A 9363-nucleotide genomic window follows, 5' to 3' on the forward strand; every position below is an offset into this window, starting at 1 on the left:
ATCCGCCTGCCAATGCAGGGGACACGGGTTCGAGCCCTGGTCTGGGAAGATCCCACATGCCGCAGAGCAACTAAGCCCGTGCGCCACAACTACTGAGCCTGCACTCTAGAGCCCACGAGCCACAAGTACTGAGCATGCGTGCCACAACTACTGAAGCCCACGCGCTTAGAGTCTGTGCTCCGAAACAAGAGAAGCCACCGCAATGAGAAGCCCGCGCACCACAACAAAGAGTAGGCCCCACTCACTGCAACTAGAAAAGAAAGCCCGCGTGCAGCAACAAAGACCCAACGCAGCCAAAAAGAAATTAATTAATTTTAAAAAAAAGATAGTAAAAATATGGATGCTCTTGTTATTGTTATTATCACCTTCATTAAGAAATATCCCATCCATAAACCAAATGTCCGTTATTGTTATTATCACCTTCATTAAGAAATATCCCATCCATAAACCAAATGTCCTTGGCAGTAATTCTTGGCTATCTAATTATTTCCAACAGAGAAAAGGCCAGACATATTTAAGGCTGCCCTTACACAAAATCACCAATAATCTGAACTTTCCTGATACAGACTCAATCTATCACAACGAGGCAGGCTTTTACTATGTGTAATGGAATCAAATTTATCCGAATCAAAAGCCATTTTGTATGTCACTAATGTTCTTTGTAACTTTTGAGAGCTTATGAATTTATGCTTTTAAGATATATTTACATACTCTTCATTTGTACATGCAGGGCAAACAACTGAGAATAATTTGGGGGTTTATTAATGTATCTTAAAATGGTATGTTTCTTGGTTTACTGGCTGAATCCAGTCCCAATAAGCTTTTCTTATTAGAGTTAGCTCAGGCCAGCTTCTGTTTTGAGACAATATTTAAGGTCTCACAATTTGTGGTTTCTAATCCTCAGTACCACCAATTGGCATATGGAATTCCTCTCCTCAGGTTCCCTCTGAGCCCTCATGCTGGTTCCTATGTCCAATTTTCCCACCCTCGTGAAGGATGTCGGTGAGGGAACTTTTACCATTTTCCGGGGTTGCTTCTCACTCTCTGATCCCCACAGTCTGAGGACGAATTATCACTGCTCATGCTCCACTTCCTTCCTGCCATGCAGAAGCAGACCAGGCAAAACTCTTCAGCTGCCCCACCTGCAGTTGGGAGGCTGTATTAGTCATGGTCTCCAGAGAAAAAGAACCAATAGATAGATTGATTGATAAAATATATAATAATATATGTTATTACATGATATATAAAGCATGTATCATATAATAATGTATAATAGAAAGAGGTTCATTATAAGGCATTGGCTTACACAATTATGGAGGCTGACAAGTCCCAAGATCTGTAGTCAGCAAGCAGAGACTCAGGAGAGTCAACGATGCAAGTTCCAGCCTGAGTCTGAGTTCAAAGGCAGGAAAAGACCTATATCCTAGCTCAAAGACAGTAAAGCCAAAAGAAAGAAATCTTTCTTACTCAGTCTTTTATTCTACTTAGGCCTTCAGTGGATTAGATGAGGGCCAAGAACATTAGGGAGGGAGACTGCTTTACTCAGTCTACTGATTCAAATATTAATCTCTTAAAAATACCCTCATAGACACACCCAGAATAATGTTTGACCAAATATCTGGGCACCCCATGGTGCCAGTTTCAAGTTGACACATGAAATTAACCATCCCAGAGGTTAAGTCACTTCAGTTCCGGGGGAGTGTTGTGTAGAGAGCCTTATTTCCATCTCCAGCACAAACCACTTTCTCTAATCCAGTTTTCCTTGTGACCCCAAACTAGAATAATATGGCTGATCCTCCACTTTTATCTTCATGCAGGAACTATATCTCTAAAGTTAATCAAACCCCATAGTGGAGAAGTGGGGTAAGAGAGAGCAGTATATCCACAGAAGTCCCTGAGGCAGCCTCCCCAGAGGAACAGAAGGAAATGGAAGATAAAGTGACTAGTCCAGAGAAAGCTGAAGAAGCAAAATCAAAAGCAAGGTATCTTCTTCTGGGACAAAAGCCTGGGGGTTCAGATTTCTTAAGGAAATGATTGTAGGAAGGGCAAAAATATTTTGATTCTGGGGATTACAACATGGCTAAAGCAAAAATGAAGAACAAGCAACTTCCTACTGCAGCCCCAGATAAGACAAAGGTCACTGTGACCACATTCCCACTCCACAGGTCCATCCTCAATGGAAACTATCTCTTGCTGCTAGCAAGCTGGCTGGCTGGTTGAAAGAGCTAAACTGCATGAATCTTCTAATGCCCATTATTTCTCCTTAATACGTTCCTTCTCCACTTTTAATTTCCCTTCATTCACCAAGTCATTTGAGAGTGACAGCTTTGCAGGTAGCAGTAGTGTGTGCTGCCATCGTAAAGTAGTATACATGTGTACGGTTTTGGATTAGTTTAACAGTGTACTGATGAAAAGAACACGTTAGAGAAACATGAAGTAACCTACTTGAAAATAACTGTATATAATACCTAACTTCTAGTGTAGGACAGTCCCAACAAGTAACAAGTAAGTTTTACAATTTTAACGTTTTGGCTTTCTTTAATTCATCTTAATCATAGCTTTGTATTTTCCTCTTATTTAATATAACCTTTGTAGTACTGATTTCTTCTGTATTTTCAGATTTTGTAACACAAAATTTTAAGACCACAAGTCAGAAGAAAGGTCACAAATTTCAAACACAGATAGATGGGGCTCCAAAAGATTTGTATCTCTGTGCTTGAACTTGAATGGCCTTAAATCTGTTTCAACTTTAACAATAGAATTTTACTTGGGCAATATTTGCCCATTCTGGTGTAACTTAGGTGACTCTAATGCTTAACAGCTGCCAAGAAGCTAGCATTCTTATTCAGTTCTACAGCGTTTCAATACCTTTTGTTGTTGAAGATGTGACTGAAGTGTGCAGGTGCATCAACTGCTGAATTCACTTTTGTGCCATTTTTGTAAACACGATAGTTTTGTACAACTTCTCACAAATGTCTGTATTAATTTCAGGTATTAAAGACTAGATGATGTGCCAACCAGAAGCACAAGAGTTCCTACACAAAATTCTATATGTCATTAGAGCTATTGTATAGTAAGAGTAGTTTACAGTTTTGTGGTTATAGAATACCAAACTGAAATCTTTGCTCAGTCTGCCATAGACTTAAGCTTTTTCATTCATTACTAATATCCATGACATTCATGTCACCTTGTACAAATATGATATGTTGTTTAGGCATATCTTTTGTCCTACACAGAACATTTCATTTTGATTTTTATGAAAATTATAATTCATGTAACTTATATAAACTTTATAAATGTAGAAACTTTTTACTTCCACAGTCAATTTGAGGGACACTAGAATAAAATACTTTGCCTCCTGTGGCCCCTCCCTCCTTTTTTTCCTGATTCTTTGACTCAAACCATGTTGGGCTATGCTGTTCAGTCTATTCAGAAGCACAAGAGTCTATATCCTTACTCTTGAAATTTGTGCTGCTGAATGCTGCATTTTATAACACACTAATGATATTTTCCTTATAATTTCTCAGTTGTTAATTAACCACTCTTAATCTTACGCTATTATTAATATTTGACAAATTTTTAAGTAAAAGGAACTTTATAATTAAACAAATACTTGAGAAGGCTGGCCCAGGATCCTATATCAAGATGAGCTGAATTTCAAGTAATTATACTGAGCTAAGTGAATTAGGCTTTTGACAATTAGAGTAATATACATGATAGGTGGAACATATTCATATTAAATATTTAGATATTTTGCTTCTATGGATGTCACTTTAATAAAATATAAATTTAATTTTTCTTGTGGTTTATCTGGTTAACAAGAACTTTAATTAACAGACCACTGGGACAAATTTACTGCTCTTTTTAGGAGCTCTTCCCATATGTTGTTGTGATACTGTAGCATGACAATGAGGATCGGTAGAGCCTAAGAAGACAGTATTTATTTTTTTTCTTCATCTTTGACTTGCAAAGGGCCTCCCCTCTTTTGGATCCAGGCATGTTTTCTGGATCTTGGCTTCATTTGTATATGTGCTTTCCTATGACCCCAAATCATCATAGATGGTGCCTTGAGCATAGCATCTGCACTTAAAGCTGTCTAGCACTCTGAGGAAAACTTGCTGGTTGTCTTCCTGCTTCAACCACCCCAAAAGGCAGAAAACAACAAAATCAGTAATGTGCTAATTTGTTATTATAAGGATCAGTTATATACAAATAGATTTGTAATGGGAGCAGGTAGGTTATTCCACGGTATGTATAATAATTATAGGATCAATTTAAGAGTTTTCAAATATTCCAAAGTAGAATTTCTGTGGTATCTAGTCTTTTTTATGAATATTTGCAAGCTATCACCATTAAATTCACACATCAGAGATGATTAATCTGAAAGAGACCATGTTATTCTTGACCATGGTACGACTCCTGCTGTGGTGTGCAACAAGTGATGTAATCTCTGCCTGAGTTTTAGTTTATAAAACACAATGCTAATATTTAACCTACCTCAAAGTTGAGGATCTGTAAATACTGAGTAAGGGCCCCAAATACTGTTTATTGTCTTTTTTATTAAAAAAAAACCATAGGGGAGGAAAGTTTCCTTAATTATCAAATCTTCTACATTGTTGGTGGGAATGCAAACTGGCACAGCCACTATGGAGAACAGTCTGGAGGTTCCTTAAAAAACTAAAAATAGAGCTACCATACGATACAGCAATCCCACTCCTGGGTGTATACCCGGAGAAAACCATAATTCAAAAAGATACATGTAACCCAATGTTCATTGCAGCACTGTTTACAATAGCCAGGACATGGAAGCAACCTAAATGCCCACGGACAAAGGAATGGATAAAGAAGATGTGGCACATATATATATTATGGAATACTATTCAGCCATAAAAAAGAACGAAATAATGCCATTTGCAGCAACATGGATGGACCTAGAGATTGTCTTACTGAGTGAAGTAAGTCAGACAGGGAAGGACAAATATCATACGATATCCTTTGTATGTGGAATCTAAAAAAATGGTACAAATGAACTTATTTACAAAACGGAAATAGAGTTACAGATGTAGAAAACAATCTTATGTTTACCGGGGGAAAAGGGAGGGAGGAATAAATTGGGAGATCGGGACTGACAAATACACACTACTATACATAAAATAGATAACTAGTAAGGACCTCTGTACAGCACAGGGAACTCTACTCAATACTCTGTAATGACCTATATGGGAAAAGAATCTAAAAAAGAGTAGATATATGTATAACTGATTCACTTTGCTGTACAGCAAAAAGTAACATAACATTGTAAATCAACTATATTCCAATAAGAATTTTTTTAAAATTATCAAATTCCCAGAATCAGTCTTATATGATAGCTCTTGGTACTTATTTTTTCTAATTTTTTCTGGCCCTTCCTTCCTACTTTCTGACTGGAGGGCTCAAGAGAGGCCTCCCTGTTCACTCTAATTTTTTGTTCGTTTCCATCCCGCTTTGAAATCTGTCCATCCCTCTGTGGCCCAGTTCGAATCCAGCTACATTTTCTGCAGTTAGTCTGAGGATAAACAGACACCAAAACAATGAAATATCCATCTAGTGGTATTCCATCAGCCACCATCTTGCTTTCTAAACTTGAGAGAGTATAACAATAGACACTGGCTTCCCATTTGATAATTTTCTGTACTAAAATGAGTCCAGTACCACAAAATATCTCTTTAGTTTCATGCCCTGAATATATATTCCTATTTTTCCTCAAAACTTAAAAAAAAAACTTAGAAGAACTGATGTTATACAATAAAAATATATACATCATCTCTGTATTAAATATTCTAATCAAATGTTTTTAATCTGAATCTATTAGTTAAGCCTCTAAATTTAACTGCCAGCTTGCAGGAAATAACCAGGACTAGATAACAAGTTAAATGCTCTATGAGGAAACAGTCAGTTAAATTAAGAATCTATAAGACAATCAGGCTGAACTCTTCAAAGAAAAATTAATAAGACATAACAACCAAACACAGTGTTTGAATTTAGCCACAGAATCTGGTTCAAAAAAAAAGCTATAAGTTCTTTTATAGTCGTAAATTTGGAACAACAGCAGAAATTTGAATATGAACTATAGATTAAATGATATTATAAAATTATTGTTAACTTCCTAAGGTAAGATCATTGTAAAGAGTTGTTATTCTTAGGAGAAGTATGCAAAAATATTTAGGGATGAAGTGTTACAATGTTTAAAAATTACATTCAAATTGTACACTCAAAAAATATATAAAACAAATATGGCAAAATGTTACTTAGCAGTTGTAGAATCTGCATGCAAGGCCTCTGGCTGTTCACTATACCATTCTTTAAATTTCTCTATGTTTGAAATTCTTCATAATAAAAAGTTGAAAAAATACTTAGAAGGAGCCCAGTTTTTGTCTGAATATTCTGGCCACCTACATACTAAATTGAAACAAAACAGAGTTGAGCAGGGTAGTGAGTAGTAATGATATAACTATGCAGAGCTTCTGTCTCTAGTCTTCCTGAAGCTTCACACAGGGAGCTCACTGCCCTTCCTGTTGGGTCTACAGACATTGCTTCTATCTCCTTCCCAAACCTAACATGATCCTGCCCTACATACAAGGAGGTGTTTGCACACCTGTCTCCTCAGAGAATCTCCAGTTCCCTTTTGGATGGAGACTATCTCATTCATCTTCAATTCTCATACCTTAGTCCACAGTCAGAGGTGCTCAATAATAGCTGTCAGATGAGTCAAGATGTGCTTCTCCCTTCTTCCAATATCAAGAAACACCAATTTGGAACAAGAAGAGTGGCTTATTTTGACTTGATAGTATAAATTTGACCTCTTTCCAAACTTTTAAAAATGAAATTTATGAAGATTCTCCTCACCTCACAACTAATCTCTTTTGGACTGAATGTTTGTGTCTCCCCAAATTCATATGTTGCAAACCTAACTCCCAGTGTGATGGTATTTGGAGGTGGGGGCTTTGGGAGGTGATTAGGTCATGAGGGCGGCACCCTCATGAATGGGATTAGTGCCCTTATAAAAGGGGCCCCAGAGAGCTCCCTCTCCCCTTCTGCCACTTGAGGTCACAGCCTTCTATGAACCAGGAAGTAGACCCTCACCAAACAGCCAGCACATTGATCTTAGACTTCCCAGCCTCCAGAACTGTGAGAAGTAAATGTTTCTTCTTTAAGCCACCTAGTCTATGGTATTTTTGTTATAACAGCCTAAATTGACTAAAGACACAACCCAGCACGGACCCTCAGCCCTACAAGGAGGACCCCAGCCGGAACAACTCCAACTGCTGTCTGAGCAGCTGGCTGAGGGTGTCTGCCGCCTTCTGGCACAGCCCCTGCAATCACTTCTGCTGCCAAGTCCAGTTCCACGGGCTCAGGGACAAGGATGAGTGGGAGCAGGACTGGCCCAAACCCGTCACACAGAACATCAGTGCCGAGGCCTGGGGCAGAGCAGACTGTGGCTTCACCTCAGTGTCCTATCAGCAAGGGGTCCTGTCTGCCACCATCTTCTACGAGATCCTGCTGGGGAAGGCCACCCTGTATGCTGTGCTGGTCAGCATCCTGGTGCTGATGGCCATGGTTAAGAAAAAGGATTCCAGAGACCATCTCCAAAAGTGCATCCTGAGTCATTCTTTATCCTCGCCTTGGATTCTCCTAACCGTGTTTCCCGTCTGTGTTCCTCAAGAGTTTCTCTCTCTCCACCTCTTATCTCCTTCCTACACAGATATCTGTCCTTCTCTCAGCTTCCCTGCAGACTGAGCTCCTCACCACTGAATCTGAAATAGACTAAATCAATAAAAGTGGATGGGCTTGATTGTGTCCCAGGAAAAAATAAATAAATAAAATAAAGACATGACCCAATATTCCACTCAGATCGTTATCACCCCAATCCTGATTTTTGGAACCATCTGGGGGAACTGAGAAAAAAGAACATGGAGCCTGCTGGGAAATACCATGATCTGTGTATTACTTTCTGCTAGCCTTTTTAATTGGATCATCCTGTCCACAAACCAAACCCAGAGCAGTGTCTTCCAAAGTGCAGTCCCTATTGAAAATTACAGATTTCTTAGCTCCTTATTCAGTGGTTCTGAGGAGTCAGTCAGAAGTGAGGCCTAGAAATTTATTTCTCTTAACTTTTCCCAAGTGATTCTGACGTGGGGTCAGGTTTAACAACTACTGTTCCAAATAGCAAACATTGGCTCTAGGTGACCACTCATGCACTAACACATACACACACACACACACACACACACAGACAGACACTCACACACTCACATGCAGACATAGTTTCCTTCTGATGTAATTATGCCTATGTTCTGCCCTCTGGCTTCATATTCCCTTCCTACCTCAATTTTGATACCCAGCCCTGACCCAGCTGGTTTGGGTCATCCTCCTGCCTGCCCTGGCTTGTTGGAACTTGGGAACATCTGTGCATTTGGTAGCTCTCCTCACTCCTCTATTCTTCCCCCAGGGCCTTAGGAGCTCTTCATTCTGCCTTCTTGGCTCTCTAAAGCAACACAGGTCCCAAACACTCCTCCTCTACCCCAAGGAGAGGAAGGCATTCAGGCAGAGCCAGTTAATGTCCTTATCAAAACTCGGGTGCAAAGCACAGGACTATAAGCAAGCCTGAAGCAAGCAGGGGGCAGACGACTACATCCTGCTCCCTCCTGCCTCTTCCTAGGAGGCCCAAGGGGCCCCTCCCACCACTCTTTAGTAATTTAAACATAAGCCCAGTTTGATTTTTTTTCATTACACAAGTAATACATGAATGTAATCTTGTTGTAAAATAATTTAAAACAACACTGATAAGCTAAAACTGCAACACCCCATTTTCAGTCCCCTCCCCAGAAGTAACTGATAACAAATCAGTTTGGTGTATATTGGTCCATTTACATATACTAAGTTAAATAAGTGGTTCTCAAGGCAGGGAAAGGATTTTTCCCCCCAGGGGACATTTGACAATATCTGGAGACATTTTTGGCTGTCACAATTGGGAATTGATACTAGCATCCAGTGAATAAAGGTCAGTAGATGCTGATAAACATCTAGTAGTGTACAGGACAGCCCCCATAACAAAGAATTATCTGACCCAAATAGTGTCATGATTGAGAAACTTGAAGTTAAACTATGTGAAACTGCCAATGTCCAACCAATTTTGACCTTCAAAAAGGCAATTTAGTATGGTACAACCATATATATATACATATATATATATAATATATAGATAGATAGACATATATTATACACACACACGGAAATATATAGTTCTATTTTACAGAAATGCATTAGACCATATGCCTATTCTACAAGTTTCTTTTTTCCTTTAACATGCCTAGAAGATTCTCC

At 38.9% G+C, this 9363-nt stretch overlaps 1 pseudogene and 1 gene segment (V, D, J or C); both read left to right on the forward strand.

The window, feature by feature from the left end:
* The first annotated feature begins 1911 nt into the window (after positions 1 to 1911).
* LOC118900537 lies at positions 1912 to 2267 on the forward strand (annotated as a pseudogene).
* Positions 2268 to 4407: 2140 nt separating this feature from the next.
* On the forward strand, positions 4408 to 7828 carry LOC118900538. The segment is given in 2 exon segments: positions 4408 to 4443; positions 7243 to 7828. Coding segments are annotated over 2 exon segments (570 nt in total).
* The last annotated feature ends 1535 nt before the right edge of the window (positions 7829 to 9363 follow it).

Source organism: Balaenoptera musculus, chromosome 9, assembly GCF_009873245.2.
Source record: "Balaenoptera musculus isolate JJ_BM4_2016_0621 chromosome 9, mBalMus1.pri.v3, whole genome shotgun sequence".
In the NCBI taxonomy this organism is placed as follows: Eukaryota; Metazoa; Chordata; class Mammalia; order Artiodactyla; family Balaenopteridae; genus Balaenoptera; species Balaenoptera musculus.